This window comes from Sturnira hondurensis, unplaced genomic scaffold (genome assembly GCF_014824575.4).
Source record: "Sturnira hondurensis isolate 20B ecotype Veracruz unplaced genomic scaffold, ASM1482457v3 Scaffold0010428, whole genome shotgun sequence".
Taxonomy (NCBI): domain Eukaryota; kingdom Metazoa; phylum Chordata; class Mammalia; order Chiroptera; family Phyllostomidae; genus Sturnira; species Sturnira hondurensis.
This window is the reverse complement of record NW_028083059.1, coordinates 12,467,377-12,484,911: the sequence shown is the minus strand read 5'-3', so window position 1 is coordinate 12,484,911 and position 17,535 is coordinate 12,467,377. Positions and strand designations below refer to the sequence as shown.

At 35.6% G+C, this 17,535-nt stretch overlaps 1 protein-coding gene across 1 annotated transcript in view; it reads left to right on the top strand.

Annotated features, from left to right (window-relative positions):
- Positions 1 to 1,077: 1,077 nt before the first annotated feature.
- The window catches only part of EPHA3 (EPH receptor A3), a 344,437-nt gene continuing 327,979 nt past the window's right edge, over positions 1,078 to 17,535 (top strand). Inside the window, exon 1 of the mRNA XM_037059003.1 lies at positions 1,078 to 1,316. Within this exon, the coding sequence (XP_036914898.1) occupies positions 1,229 to 1,316 (88 nt within the window). The 5' untranslated portion in view covers positions 1,078 to 1,228. The remainder of the gene's footprint in view (positions 1,317 to 17,535) is intronic.

Genomic DNA, 17,535 nt, shown 5'->3' with positions numbered 1-17,535 from the left:
GAGTGGGAAGATATTTGAGTGATCATCTTTTGGGGGGTGCTTTGAAGACAAGTGAGAATAGTTTTCAAAGTATGAATTGCAAAATTATTTTGCTGACATACATTGCAACTGTGTTGTTTAACAGGGGAAGTGGAGGCAAGAGAAACCACGGCTAACCACGGTGCCAAGTAAGTGAGAAAGTGCAAGGACACTATGATTTAACCACTGGATGTTAACGAAGAACAGTTTCCAACTATTATCAGATTGGAAGTGGCTGAAAGCTGAATGAGGAGCTGTGAAATACTCAATGTTTATCTCACAGATACCGGAGTCCTAATGTAGGTGGTGAGGGAGGGGGTAGTGATGTGTTGCCAAGAACCTTAGGTTTGGTTTGTATTACTCTTATTTATACCCACAGCACAGAACAAAGAATGAATGCTGACCTGCAGCTATTCCTAGGGCTCTGTTTGTTCACTTCCACTTCCTTAGGGTAATGGTTACTTCCAGCTTGGAAAAATAAAGTGCACTGTATGTGCCCTGAAATCCCTGTGCCAAATCTATGTAAAAGCCCTGGTAGAATTTGTGTAAAACTGAAAGGACCTCCTGATCTAAGGTGTGTGTTAATGTCTTGGTGCACCATAAAGGACTGATGAAGAGTCACGATCACACTGACCATAGTAAAGACATAATCCTGATTTTCCTTTGAATCATACAGTCATCATTGATTTTTCAATGACGGCCTCGTTGTTTTAATAACAAACATTTCAGTTTCTCTTTCACTCATATTGCCATGTGACACTCCTATAGGGCTCTGGTTTCTTCAGGGAACTGACCTTACAGAGCATGCACTGCAAACAATAAAATAGCTGTTTTTCATTGAAAATAAAGACAGTGTTTTTTTCTCTCCCCACCACTGCCCGATCACAACTTTTGCATTTCCTGCCCTATTGGCAGGACCGGCCCTGACCCCACCTCCTTCTCCCCCAGCTCTAGGCTTCCCAGCGGTTTGCGACCCACCGGGTACAGTCGGGTCCTTCAGCTTTGGCTTACGACGGCACTAGGACCCAGGGAAATCCCCGAGCGAGGTTCGAGGAAAGGCAGCCAGACTCCTCCTTATCTCCAGTGTCAAACTTGACATCAGCCTGCGAGCGGAGCATGGTAACTTCTCCAGCAATCAGAGCGCTCCCCCTCACATCAGTGGCATGCTTCATGGAGATATGCTCCTCTCACTGCCCTCTGCACCAGCAACATGGATTGTCATCTTTCCATCCTCCTCCTCCTCAGCAGCTCTGTTCTCAACTGCTTCGGGGAACTGATTCTCCAGCCTCCCAATGAAGGTAAGCCAGGTACCGCGCCGCGCCCTGCCCAGCCCCGCCAGGCAGGAGCTCCTCAAAGCACGTTCTCACCGAAACATTTTCAGGTCTTTAAGGTGCCTTCAAATAAAGCCGTTTGCTCTGAGAGTAAACTAAAGATGTGTTTTTATTTCCAGCTGTCTTCTAAAACACATTGAGCTTATTCTGGATTGCCTAAACCTAAAATGTGTTTTTAATCTGATACTAATGCAAGCAATTACCGTGTTTGAAAATTTCAAGCAGAAATAAAGAAAAATTCTCTAGTTTTCAACCCAGGATGTTAATTGCCAAATAGCCATGGCAGTATTTTATTTTCTAATTATGACCGTGTAGTACTCTGAGAACTTTGGGGAAACAAAATCATCCCACCACTCCAGATTTTTTCGTATGTTTTACCGTAATGACAGGTTTTCCTACTTAGGATCATGACATTTATGAATGGACTGGAAGGAAATCAGAGTTTGTGGAAGCAGAGGGGTGTGTGTGTGTGTGTGTGTGTGTGTGATGTTTATTTTGGGACCGCTGTATCGAAGTGATGTGTATCCCGTCAGACGATAATTTGCTCTGTGGTACAGGTTCTAATGAGCAGCATATGCCACATTAACATAAGTAATATTTGCAGGAATTATAATAAGCTTAGGCTGGATTTTCTTTGTTTAAGGTCTTATATATGAATAAGAGAATGTGTTTAATGAATAGTGAGAAGATCCTGGGTAGGTATAGTAATAACTGAATATCAAATTAAGAATAAATGTTCCTATGCAGCAAATGGCATTTCGTTGACTTTGGGTTATTTATTTTCCTCTTAATGGGCACTTGTCTCTTTCCAATGAATTAACGTGCAAACTTATAATATTAAGGACAGCAATATTATAAGATTATGTACTTAACAGATGCATTGCCTTACTCCTTTATACCTTTTGTGATCTATTTCTAATGATTTGTGAATACAATCGCTAACTCTTAAGACAAACTTCTCTGAAAAATTGATTACTTGATTTCCTCTTTAATGATTTTAACTTGTAACATTTAGCACTTATTTCACAATTTAGCAATATTGAGCAATTGATGCGCATATATTATTTAGTATGTAACACACTAAAGTATATAGGCAAACTAATATTAAAATTTTCAAAATATTTTGAAAGTTTTTAATTAAATATAGAAACTACCTCTCATATTTGGTGACCTACTTTCACTGCTAATAGAGCAGTTTAATTGTATTCTTTCCTTAGTGACTGCCTTTATCAACGTAGCAGATTTCATTATATTTTTCTCTCTTTTTTGAATTGAGAACTTAAAAATTCTACATATAAGGATAAAGAAAATCATCTCACCTGCAAGTGACTTTTTCCATTTAAAAATCAAATAAATGTTTATTTGAAAGTAATTGTCAATCATTCTTCATGAATGAAAGGCAAGAGTAGTCATTTATATAATGAATAACATATCAATAAGTTAAAATTAGTGTTAGTTTAATCTTTTTCCTTGAAGATATTAAAATGTTGTCAACAACTAGAAAAATAGTAATATTATCCTTCCATTACTATGATAATGTATTTCTCAAAATGAACTATTTATAAACTATCAAGATAGTGGAATCTGCTGGATTAACAATGCATAGGGAGATAGATGAGAGCCAGCAGTCTTGTGGAAAATATAATCTTTCAGTAATTTGCAAGAAAAAAAACACCCTATAAACTTATTTACACTTATATGAAAGTAATGAATATTAATTTAAGAGCTAGAATAATCAAATGCAAATTGCTTTTAAACCATAACTTGTGTATGTCTGAGTATATAATGCATATTATTACACAGGCAGGCCCACATTAACAGTATGTATAGAGAAGAGTAAAAATACTCAGAAAATTGACATAATTATGTTTAATTTGCTTGGGTAAAAGTTTATCTATCTATTGTTCCTGGGATTATTCTTTCCAGATTGTGTCTTGTGGGTGGTGTCTTCTTTCTGTTTTGAGGTCAAAAAGGAAGCTTTGAAACAAAATTTATATGAAATGATTTATCTTGGGTAATATTCGAGGAAGAATTTAAATATTAATACAATAACTTGGGCCTTAGTGATTGAGATGAATATGAAAAGTGAAACATCCAAGTATGTGTGAAGAGTCCCATGTCATTCTTCTTCTAATGATATCATTTGAATAGAAAGCCATCCTTCTAAAAATCCATGTAGTGACTGAGTGGAAAGACTAATGATAACATGAATCTTCTTAATATAGATTTCTAATGTAAATTTTGAAAACTGAAATATAAAATATTGGGTTGCACTTAAAATACTATGCTAAAGATATATTTCAGTAGTATAGACAATTTATTAGAAATCTACTAGTAAAATTTACTAGACAATTACCCAGCAATCTATCATGAAGTTAGGCATGATAGAAAGCTAAGAGAGCAAAATCAGCTCATTGAGTTAACTGCTAGGAAACTTGCCATTGTACAGCTCTTCTTAAATTTGACATTTTGATAATATTTATCACTATTGAAATGCATGGGTTCATAATAAAGAAAAAACTTATAAAAAGTTTAATCTGAACTCTCCTTTTATGAATCCAGCTACAAATAACTTTCTAATATGCTTTTAAGAAAATGATTCCAGGTGATATTTTCTATTGTTGGCCTCCCCGGTGATACTAGGTCATTCATAATTTCAACAGTCACTTAAATGAAGAATTGACCTATATACATAAACAGAAACTTTATAAAACTTTTTAATAAACTTTATTAAAATCTTATTATCTTTCTTTGTTTACATGACACACCAAACGTTTCCAATGGGACATCAGCTACTGTTCGTGACAAAATAGGACTGTCAAAGTATATATTAAGAAAAAAAGTTTGTACATTTGCTACCATTTCCCATTCTGGGCAGATGATGATAATAAAACTAACTTTGAAAGGAGGTTAGAACCCTATATAAAGTGAAGTGCTGACTGTGATTGGTTTGCTTTCTCTGAGCATTGAATAAAGCACCCCCTTTAAACACGTATTTGAAGGAATCTGAGGCAGAATGCATGGCTTATTCATCAGTACATAACACAGTAAATCATTTTTCTCTCCAAAAATGCTTATAAATTATGTTGACATTTATCCATAGAGCTCTTTACATTGGAAATGAGAGTTTCCAAGATAAAAGTAAATAAAATTAGATCTGCGTATTTATATACTACTCCTCATTTGGGAAGACTTTTTTTGAGGGGGCTGGGATACCATTTCTATGAAATGTATTTCACTGAACATAAATCTTCTATCTAAATACTAGAGGAGACTATGTGATTATTAAAACTTAAAAGTAAAACTTGTAGATAAACACTATATGCTTCCTTTTGATTGAATATTAGGCAAATATTAGGGAAAATAAACATCTAAATAATGGAATTTTCTCTTTTTAAAAATTACTATGAATTGGCATCAGTTTTCATATATAAACACATCTTCAAATAATAATATATTGTGATTGAAACATTAATAGAGAACTAAGCTATCATATCATCTTTATAGGTTTTTTTGGGAAGAGGGGTTTACATTTGCTTTTAATAGCATTTCATCGTGCTAGACTAAATAATTGAATGCATTACACATTTTTGTAATTTAATAGCTCTCCTAATAGCTCTCCCCTACCTCCTCCCCAACAGTTATAACTGTGTTATTTGCCCGGAGGTAGGAGAAACCTTAATTTCACTATTTTATAACCCACAACAGTTAACACTTGACCTAGGTCATTAACAGGATTATCAGCAAATTTGTTTAAGCTTTTACTGACAACCCAAATTGCTATGATAATATTTTGATTGTGCCAGAAAGAAACTTCTTATAACCTCTCAAAATCTATAATAAAATTAATTCATTCTGCATCTATATTTTCCCAAAGACTAATATTGATAATAATAATTAAAGTGCAGAAAATATCTACTTTGATGCCTCACTGTTATGTTTCACATATCACACCATTCTCATTCTTGTCATAAACAAGCAATTAAATGCTCTTTTAAATTGTAAATATTCTGGCAATAACAATATATTTATCAATACAAACTGGTTTTAATGTAATTATTGACATTTTCAATTTCATATTTTATTATTGATGCTAGCTTAGTATCATTTTCCTGACTATTTTAAGATGTAAAATCAAATGGATATATTTATAACTCAGAAGCAACTGAAACTTCAGAAGGGAAGCAACATATAATAAAACACCATTGCCACGTTTCATGGTTGCGTTTACATAAAGTTGTCTTTACCATGAGACACTAGAAATTGGGAGCTACAGTGGGAAGCCCTTCAATTTAACATAAAAGTTTTAAACAAAATGTACACAATCAAAACTTAATGGTGTTTTTTGAACATTGTTTAGATTGTTTAGTAAGACTAAAGTTTCATATGTAGTTTTTTTTATTTGTATATAACTAGAATTTGCTCCTTGATCATATAAACAATTTAGTCATTTTACCTTGACTCTTGAGAAACATATCCTTAAAAAAAGAATTTAGTAATATCTTCGATCATGTTCCTATATTGTTACTTTAGTATTCAAATTGTGGTGTGTTCTTTAAGGATCCCTCACTTTGATAGTTTCTCACAATAACTCTCTTTAGGAAGATTGCTAAATGTTAAAGTTGTTTCTGAAACTTTGAATCTTTGGAAATAAAATATATGCAATTTTTTAAACATCAAATCATCAGTTATGTATGCAAAGAATTTTTAAAGGCAAAACATTTCCACAGTGTATTTGATTTACTAACTTCAACTCAGATGGAAACAGTAAGAACTGTTCTTGAGAGGTATATTTTCCAAGTCATAAAATCTTCCAGAAAATATTAATAAAACTTTCCACAAATCATCAAACTTTGATAAGTTCTTACAGACATTTACTTACTAAGAAATCTGTGGGTTACCTTTGATTTTAGTCATTTTCCAATAATTTTGTCTGGCATAAGTACTAGATGTAAGGGGAAATATGTATTTCTTGGAAGAACACTAAGTTTTACAAATCATATTCCATCAGAACCCCCAACTTTATTTATCAATACACAATTTTTTCTTAAAAACATTTAATAAACCTTGTTTTTAAAAAAACTTCTGTTAGATAAAAGATTTAGAAAAAACAGATGCAGGTGTTCTCTTTTGGTCTGTTTTCAGAGATCTGGATTTTATCACCAGGGAGGGTCAATGCAGGGCTTTTACCAAGTGCGCAAGTAACTTTCCACAGATTTTTCAAATAAAGGGTTGACTGCTGGTGTGAAACGTTCATTACATTATTCATCCAGGTACAGCGAAAACCAACACTTGAAATGTATTTCTCAAAGATTTGAACGCCTTAGGAAATTCTTCTGTAAGGACTTCAGAAATAAAAGTAATGGTGTGACATTTATAGAATGCAGAGGATTTCAGGCCACAAAACAATTTAGGAAGACACTCCTGGTCACATGTGGGCATGGGCATATGTGTGCCCCTTGACTTCACTTTGCAGGGCTATTACCAGCTGCCTAGTATCAGGTAGTTCTTGGAATCTGGCAGGAGGTTTTCTCTTGGAAAAGTCTGAAAGTCAGCAAGTTTTAGATTCCCTCACACCAGCTTTCTTTGAAATAAAAAAAAAAATGGTGGTCAATTATACAGGAAAAAAGTCTGCAAGTGAAAAGAAAATAAAAAGTTGGTTAGAAAGATGAAGAGGTAGAGAACTGCAAAGGTTCTAAAACCAATGTATTATATAAATCTTTACTTAAAAACATTTATCACTTAGAACATCTGGCTAATCAATTTTTATTAAATCCCTAAAAAACCCTGCACACTTAAAAAGGGAGTGGGGTTGCATTTGCTTCCCCTTTCAAGTTTATACACATTTGATTTTACCCCAGAAGAAAATATTTTATTCAGGAAAGTTTTAAGAGTATAAGCCAAAGAATGCTCCCCCCTTTGGATGCCTGGGTGAATACATATGGAGGCCGATGGAATCAAAACCAGTTCAGCAAATAAAGCCTTCGACTTAGACTGATGTTATTAAACTGGAAGCCCGGAGTGTGTAACTCCCTCCCTCCCTTCATTTTCTAAACCACGTCCTGCTGTTCCAGTCAAAGCACAGGGTGAAAACCCACATAATCCAAACTAACATGGTGAAGTCAGAATAATAGAGGAGGAAGGCAGGGGAAAACAAGTGGGCAGCACTGTACAAACAAACTGTTGTGAATAATCACAGCCGTGTGCGGGGGTGTGGACGCGGGAGGGGATGGCGGCGCCTTTTTCCTTCGCGTCACAACTCCTGCATTTGATAATGCAGTGCCGATTAAATTTCGAAAGTGTGCCCTCAGAAGTTTTAGCACACAGAAAGGCTGTAAGGGTAGTAGTGGCAGTAACGCGGAGCCCGAGAGGACAGCAGGCGCTCCCCGGAGCCACCACACCCACTACCTGGGCGTTTCTACCACTCACTGAGCTGCAGGGACCTGGCACAGTGTTGCGGAGCGGGGAGGAGGGGAGACACGACGTCTCTTATACATTCACTTTCTTTCCCCGAATTGGATTAAAAATCAGATCATCAAAACGCAGCTCCAGGTTCTCGACCCCCAACCCAGAGCACCGGGAGCCAGTGGTGCCTTTCTGCGCGAGTGTGTCCACGCCTAGCGGCCGAAACTCATTACGGAAGCGCCCTGAGCTGGTCCGGACCTCTAGGGGCCGAACGGGCTGGTGGGCTGTGGGTGCACGTGGAGCCGCGGCTGCTCTGGCTCGAGTCCTACAGCCGGTGCTCGTAGCTCTCAGCCCCGGCAGAGGCTGGAGAGAGGGGCAGTCCGGCGCGCAGAGAGCAAGCGCGTCCGGCGGAGTGGCAAACGCGCGCCCTCTGCCTGCCGCTTCGGAGCTGCTAGCTCGGAGAGGGGGCGTACTTCCAACTACCTGAACGCTTCTTACCTGTGTTGGATCGCTGCCACACGGAGCGAGCTGCTGGGACCCTTCCGGCACCTCCTGACTGTCACAATTCACTTTGACCCCAAATGCTACCTCCCTTACTCCCATCGGGAATCAGTCAGCCTTTTCATTTCGGTAGCCGGAGGTGGCGCGGTCTCCTTTCCATCCCTGTTTACTGATCCACCATATGACACGTGGGGAAGATACAGCTCCGCGCTGTACCTAGCATTCCCTTCAGGGTTGGGAAAGCACCAGGACCTCGTACTACGCCTGTTCGGTTGGGACGCCTGGTAGCGCCTGACCTCCCGCTGTTCGGCTTGCTGCTGTCTGATCGACCCTTCTGCCATTTCCTTGACTTGCAGACGGTCTCCTTCAGTTCTTCCGTCACCAGATTAAAATGAGGAATCTTTATTTTCAGTTTTCTTTCTAACCATATACAAATGCCACCTGTTGGGCCCCTCTTGAGAGCTAAGGGGAATGTTCCATAAACTTTTCCCCCATGCACAATCTCTGAAGTTGTCTGTTTCCTCCCTCAGCCCCATGTTTGATTGGCATCATTTTATTAAAACAGGATTTCTGTCTTCCAGTTTTGGCAGTAAACCTGAAATGGGCCAGAAAGGGTTTCTGGGAGCCCTGTTATGAAGGTAGATTAGTAGTTGGACGATGCTGATGTTCCTGTGGTTGTGTCGGAAATTTAGTGTTTTTCATAAAATATAAAATTGTTGAATCCAGGGAATTCCAACACTAAATATGGACTCAGTGCTGTGCCCAACAGTGAGATAATAAATGCACAGAGTTCTGCTGGTTAGAGAGATTTTACCCTTATGTTATCATTCATTGCTACTGGACCTCATTTAATCATTAAAGCAGCCCTAAAATAGGTATTATGGCATCTACCGTTGTTACAACAGAGGAAAGTAATCGTAACAAAGTAGTAACTGACCCAGGCCTGCTCTCCTCTTTGACTTTTGAATTTAACCTCATGTTTTCTCCTACACACAAATGTGTGTGAATTAGGAGGCATTCGTCCATTCAGGAGAAGTACTGACTGTTCAACTTTAATCTGTGTGTGTGACTTTGTTAGAATTAGAAATACCCAGAGTATTGGAGCAAAATGTTTTACTCCAAAGTGCTTTCAAAAAAGGACTTCAGAGATTACTGCAAAATATTTACATTGCTAAGTTATGATTATCTGCATGTGCGGTAGACACACTAAGAAAATAATTTGAAGAAAATTTGATGTGGACAGAGGAATAGGAGAAACTATCTGTGATGTGTTATCCTCTCACGTTTTTGCCTCTTTGTTGCCTGACACTCAAACACTTCATTCCTCACCTTGCAAAGAAGGTTTTGTCAGAAATTTCATACACAGAGTTTGTGAGGCAATTGTCAGTATAATCCAAGTTTTATTATTTAGGATTTTATGTATTAAAACGCAGTGTGAATTAACCTTTGGAATTGTTATAGAAGTCAATAATGGGGGAAAATAGAACCTGGTCTAACTGTAGACTTTAGTCTCTGTGGAAACTTTTTTCACTTAAAAGATAATTTAACAAATTACTTAAGATGATTTATCTCCTCTTTTATAAAAACACTTGTCCTCTATTTAAGTAGAAGCATTGTGAAAAGGTAGCTAAAACAGAGTTTTGAAAGGTAGCAAATTAAGCTGGGGGCAATTATATTTTTCATGTGGGTATTTCAGCACATATGTTTTGTATTAATTGCTGCAATAAATTCTGTTAACCTGGCAAAGAACAAAAATAGCATATTGATGACATCAGACTTCCAAATCAGAAAGCTGCTTTTAGTATCTTGCTTCCTTCACTGTACATGCAAAGAGAAAAAAAGAGGCTTTCTAATGTGTCGTCGGTCCTTTACGTTTGCAGCAAATCATGCAGCCATTCAAGCTGTTGGAACATTTTCTGTGAGCGAAAGTGTAGGCTTAACAATAAACATTTGTTTCTTGCTTCTGGAGACTTAGAATCAACAACTAGTTTCCCTAGTTTTTAATTTTTTAAATTTATATTTGAATGGTGGAACTCTTTAAAACCAAAAAAATGCAAACTTGACTCGCCTCTTGTATAAGACAAAACTTTTGACTGATTGCATGGTAGGTTCTCAAAAAGGACTGCAACCTAGGTTAATTTCACTGCTGATACGTCTAAGCAATATCAATGGTTTCATCTTAAAATTTCTCTATATTTACTAAGGAGAGGGTAATTTGTCTTCTTTTAAATAATAGTTAAGACAGATACATGAATAAACTCTACAGGTGACACCTCGCTCCCACCACCTACCCCACCCTTCCTGGATAAAAATATAAGGCTTTGAAATTAAATGTTTGTCAGTGGTAACATCCATACATTTCCAATCAATATAAAATTTAAGGAAAATGGAGAACAGCTTTTAGTAGTTAATATGTGTTCATTTCCCGATTTTGAAGCTAATTTAACAATTAATAGAAATATATAGGTTTCAGGGGGATCTTTGTATTGCACACAATAGTCTTTGCACTGAGAGGGTAGGCTAAGGAGCTGAGCTGCTTCCATACGGATCATCTAAACCATCCCCTGGGGTAAGCAGAGCACCACTTAGAGGAGAGGTGTACTTGCAGAACTGTGTATGTATGTCACCAAAAGTATTGCCCCTTACAAAACTGAACTATTTCCACAGTGTGGACAGAATTTTATGGATGAATATACACCTTTTGGAGTCACATGATATAGAATTTTGTTTTTCTCAGTTGCAAATCAGTGATGAGAAAAAAAGAAAATAACCGTTTGTTTGTCACTGCCCAATCTTGCTAATTTTCCCTAACTGAATCTCCAATTTACTGGTAAATATTCAAAGGTGGCATAAAGCTAGAGTTATCTCCAAATTGAGATATTTCTCCTTCAATATTTCAAACCTATTTGTGGTAGATTTTGCACATGAGCAGAATGTAAAGAACTGGCACAATAACTGAAACTTAAAGTAGAAATTAAATTATTTTAATTTAATTTCTTTTATTAAGGATAAACATCATCAAATGTAGCTATTGCCAAATATTAAAATGATTTTAAGAAGGCAAATAAAAGGGAACAGTATCTTCTCTTTGTTGACTTTTATTACTTGGTTTATTATGGATAAATTAATACTAATTTACATTAGGTAACTCAAAAAAGATAAACATATATTATGGTATTCTTGACATTTTTAATCTGAAATTATAATTCTTTGACAGTCTTTGTTTTGTGAAAAAAAGATTTTTCTCTCATAATTATGTGTACTGCATCTGACTGAACAAGTTAGACTAATTTATGCTTAACATGTACTCCCTGTATCTTGGCGTAAGGCTGCTCTCCTTAAACATTTGTACATTGAATAAGGATGGTTTTTCTTACCTTTGTATGTAAATGATATCCAAAATCCCTCTAGATATTTTAATAGCTTAAATATCTGCATAGAATTGGAGAAGAAAAACTAAAATAATATACATGAAATTGGAAGTATCCTTTTAAATTTCCCTTTGAAAGAATGATCCTATGCAAACTAATTAAGAACATTTTATTCTGTTTGCCAAGTGTGAAGTAGGTTTACTTCTCTAACCATAGTATTGAAAACTTCAGAACCCTAAATTTAATTTCAAAGGCCCACATTTAAAGACCATTAGCATGAATCAAGAAAAATGTTAAGAGATAATGAACTTGTCTTTCATATTATAAAAAATTGTTGTTTATATTTGTTTACTTACCAAATGATGAATACCTTAGTATTAGTTACATACTAAATTTTGGAAAGAAAGTTATAGGCAATGGTATAGTCCATGCCTTTGAAGATAATTTGGAAGGAACAGATGACCACAAAATACTTATACAAAAATGTTTTAACATAGGAAAACTATGAAAATGAAAAATGAAATATGAATTTTAAGAGAAGACTGTAATTAGCCTCCCAAAACAGAGACCCTGGGATACAGGGAAGATTTGTAAAAGATAACTGTTAATAGTAACGATAGTATGTCAATATAGCAGGGGGAAGGAGACTAAATAATCTTAAATTCATGTGGTGGGGATGGTTATAACCCAGATTTTTAAAATGCATTTATCTAGAAACATTTAAAAATAATTAGAATGAAAGCATAGTAAGTATACAAAAATGAAAAAAAAAAGCACTTTAAAAGAGCAATTCGAAAGTTATTTTAAATAAGCCTCTATCTAAGCTAAATGTAAGTAATGCGTGAGTATGTGCATGCGGGTGTATTGGGAACACTTCACTGCATATCAAGAAGTACTACCTCCAAATAAAAGCTTCTGTAGATACAACTCATAATATGACTACACTGCCAAGAAAAACCACATTGAAGTTCACCAGAACTCTACCTTCTCTTCCAGTGATAAATTAAAAGTTTTCAGTCACCCGAACTAAAAGTCTGATACCTTCTTCCCTTGACAGCATGCTCTGAGCATGGAGGAAAAGGGTCAGAGTTTGAACTAAGCTGATAAGCATGTGCCACCTAATTTGATTCTTTGTCGTGTCTATAAAGACCCTGTATTTATACCTTGAAAGGTTTGTATGTAGGTGCAACTTATGCCTTGTAGAAATCAGTCATGACATTGTGACATGAGGTCCAGATTTAATTATCCTCCAGAATGTGATGAAGTCAAATCTATATACTGACTTGTTTATAGAATTTTAAACCAATATATATTCCACAATGCACTTCTTTTGATATTAAAAATGTTTTTTATATAAAAATATCCAGAGAAGGTTTTTATATGGAAGCTTTTTTATTACTAACTTTGTTTTCTATGTTAAAACTTTGAGTCCTTCTATTTGAGGGACTTCAATTTCTAAAATGAGTGAGTCATGGGGATGTAATGTACAGCTTCAGGGGTATGGTCAGTAATAGTACGATAACATTGCAAGGTGACAGGCAATAACTAGACTTATCATTTATTATATATTACATAAGTGTAAATATGAACACATACATTTCTTAATGTATACAAATGTCAAATTGCTATGATGTATACCTAAAACTGATGGGATATTGCATGTCAGGTATATGTCAGTAAGGTGAAAAAAAGCAACATCATATTAGAGTTGTTCTGTAGACCAGTCTGGTTATGCTATTCCATTTTCATAGCCATCCATCAAACCCTGACTGAATACATTACTATCATTTAGTACTTGCAGGCTGGTAATCAAGACTTAAAGTAATATGATTAAAATATATATACCAAGATATCCTGAATATATGGTATAAAGGCAAAATATACATGCTAAAGTTCAAGCACCAATTTGCCTTAATCATTTTTAATATAATTTCATAATCGAATATTACATTTTTATTTTTCCTTTTAAATCTGTCATAAATCTTTTCAAATCAGATTTAAACATGCAATTCTGTTATTTCTGGAACCCTTTAAAAAGCGAAAATGTCGTGACAATCTACAACACCTACACCATCATTAATGTTTTACTTTTAGTTACTTACACTTTCAGAAACACATTTCACTTGCCCGTGTGATTCATAGTATCAGTTGACAGGGTGCGGAAACAAGGAGACCCGTTATTCTAGGGACTGTTAGCACAACTGAAGTTGTTTATGGACTAAAACTCCACTGAAAGAAGAACATCACTGAACATTTATGTGAAAGGGTTATTTCGTTTTAAGGAGACATTCTCTGATGATATTTTGATAGCGCTTTCTCCATGATAGTATTGATATCAGAATTAACTTTAGATTTCACTGATTTGAACAAAAGAAAAATTTTTACCATTTTAGAAACAGCACAGGGCTTACATTTGCCAAAGTGTCCAACTTTCAAGTTGAATTTTTGTCTGTTTGTTCTTGAAAACACAGACGTCTTGCTGTGATACTGTGTGTTTTGATTCCAAGGAGTTCTCCCTGCTGTTGACAAAGATTGAGATGAGGCAGCTAATCACACTTGGCTCCATAAATAGGACTTGTATAAAAGTAAGGCTAAAATTATTGTCCAGAAGGTGAAGCTAGTAAGAAAGAATAAATTGATAGTGTGTTACCTTGTCCAGATATCTGCTTATATTGCAGTAATGAGGCATTCAGTTACCATGTAACAAAATAAATTTGTCATAGAAATGTTGAACATAACATATTTTTTTCTTTAATTTTGATGTAATAACTTTAGCTGATCATTTGCTAGAGAAACAATCATAAATTAAATCTATGCTGCAAAATACCTGTTGAGTTAAACTTAACACAGTTTACAAGAATTTTTTTCTTCACACAATTGATAAAGTATACAGGCATACCTACTTTTATTGTGCTTCACAGATGTTACATTTTTCCTTTTTACAAATTGAAGGCAAGACTCCACCAGCATAAAGATCACCACTCACTTTATTGCAATACCTGCTTTATTGCGGTGGTCTGGGACCCATTCTGCAATATCTCTGAGGTATGCCTGTAGTTGACTTCATTCACAGTCTAAACACACCTTTTTTTGTAATTTTTAGTCTATGAAATACAATACTAACCAGATCTATTTAAAAGGTTTTAGCTATGTTTAGGTAGACATGAGTGGGAATGAGAGGCCCACAGGAGCAATTAAACTCGGAATATATAGGCATAGCAGATAAAAGTTATGTTGAAATATGTAAGTACACCACTAAAACTTTGACTTCTCTAAATTTCTTCTCACTGGCATACCATGGTGTGTAAAGTAAAAATGGAAAGCAGAGCTTTAGTGCAGACCTACCAGAAAATACGTCTTGATTTCTTGATTCCGTATTATAGTCGACAGATGTAGTTCATAGAGAATTGCAATATTGAGAACAAAATCCATTGCCTCCTGTATCATTTTCTTCTTTTTGTGACGTTTAAGTATTACCCAGAAGCAGATTAAACAAATCCTCTGCTCTCTGTAACTAAGAGCACAGCAACCTCTATTGTAACAAAAACTGTTGAAAATGGTTAAGTAAGTAATAAATGAGGAATGTGGTTGGGACAATCCCAATGATGGCATGGATAGGAGAGGAAATGTCATTGTTCTTTAGGAGAAGCAAGATGTAATTGAAGCATGGGTTTGTTTTCTGTGGTAGTGACTTTATAGTTATTTGCAGTGGCTTTAAGACACCATATAACTGAAGGTTTTATAAGGAAAAAAGTGCCTATTATTAAGAGTCAGAACTTTAGCCATTAAACCCTATGGTTTACCTTGAAATGATTGTTTAATAATTTTTATAACTCAATGTTTTCATAAAACACACCATAGCATTAGTACAAAGCATATTGATGTATTGTTAGATAATTGAAAAGCTCTTCCACTTCAGTAAGAAATTGTGACATTAATTCTAAAAATTATTTTAGCACTGTCTCTGCACCTGCACTGCTTGAACAATCTGTAAGATATTTAACCCTCAGTTTTCTAATTGGGCAAATAATCACTATGAATCATAATTTTGAAATAGTCTTTATAAATCTAGGTATGTTAATGACTCACTATGAGTGAGAACTTCGGATATTTATACCTAAAGTTTTTAATCTGTCCTCAATAACTGGGAACCTTTGTTTCAAACAATATTCTAATAACTGTGTCTTTTAGAAATATTATTGTATTTTTATTAGCAAGAAGGGAAGGTGTACAAGTTCTTGACACAGATGGATATGACACTCAATGCAAATGAGCGAAGGAGGGGACATTTGATTGGATCTCTTCATTATGAGGGAGGATTGGAAAGGGAGGGAAAACATGACTCTTGGGCGTCTTAAATACACAGTCTAGCTAAATAAGCGTGAAAAGTGACTAACTAGATAAATAAGTGTGCAGGCGAGTGACAGCGGTTTCCTCCTTTCCAGAGTACTTACAGAACAGTCTGAGACAAGGTCCTCTATCCTTTGTTCGTAGCTCTCCACTCGATTCTACACTTCCTCATTCCCATCAGATACCACACTGCCTCTTGTCCAGTAAGTCCAGAAAGCCAACGTAAAGAGTCTAACTATTTCATTATCATTTTCATGAACCTAAACTCCTTCACCTATATATACATCTTTTTTTTTTAATTTAAAAGAAACGACTACGCAGAAGGTAGTGTGTAAAAGAAACCCCAAAGCATATCCGCTCAGAATTCAGTTATTACCAGTTTTTCCAAAAATAATCTTTTTATGCCTCAATTTAAATAGTCATACATTTTTAAATGTGCCCAATTTAAATCCCTTTAAGAATTAATATATGCCATGTAACTCTAAATAGAACATATTCTGAAATGATGAAATGTTATGTGATACTGGTACTGGCATTAGAACAGACACATAGGTCAACGGAACCAAACAGAGAGTCCAGACATAAACCCCAGTCTTTATGGTCAGTTAATATTGGACAGCAAAAAGAGAGCTTACAATGGAGTAAAGACAGTCTCTTCAATAAATGGTGTTAACTGGACTAGTACTTTAAAAAAATGAAACTAGACCACCAACTTACACCATACACCAAAATAAACTCAAAATGGATAAAAGACAAATATAAGTTGTGATTCATAAAAACTCTAGAGGAAAACATAGGCAGTGAAGTTTCAGATTATCTCACATAGTAATAGTTTTGCTGATATAATGCCTAGGGCAAGGGAAAAAAAGCAAAATAAACAAATGAAACTATATAAAATTACAAAGCTTCTGCACAGCTAACCCCCACCCCCACAAAACTATGGTATATTTACACAATGGAATACTACACAGCATAAAGAAAGAAGAAACTCCTACTCTTCATGACAGCATGGATGGAACTGGAGAACATTATGCTAAGTGAAATAAGCCAGGTGGTGAGGGACAAATACCATATGATCTCACCTATAAGTGGAACCTAATCAACAAAACAAACAAACAAAATATAACCAGAGACATTGAAATTAAGAACAATCTGACAGTAACCAGAGGGAAGGTGGGAGGGGATAATAAGGGGAAGAGGGGAAATATTTTCATGAATAATTATAAAGGACACATGGCCAAACCCAAGGAGGGGTCTAAGCAGGGGAGGGACCTGGAGATGCCTGGGGTGGAGGATAGTGGTCGGGGGTAATGCAAACAACTGTACTTGAACAACAGTAAAAAATTGTTAACAGCAATTAAAAATAAATAAATATAATAAAAATTAAAATTAAAAAAGAAACTCAGTAAAATGGAAAATGAACCAACTGAGTGGGATAATGTATTTGCCAATGATACATCAGATAAGGATTTAATCTCTAAAATACAAAAAGAACTCATATGACTCAACACCAGCAGGACAAACAAACCAATTAAAAAATGGGCGAAGGACCTGAACAC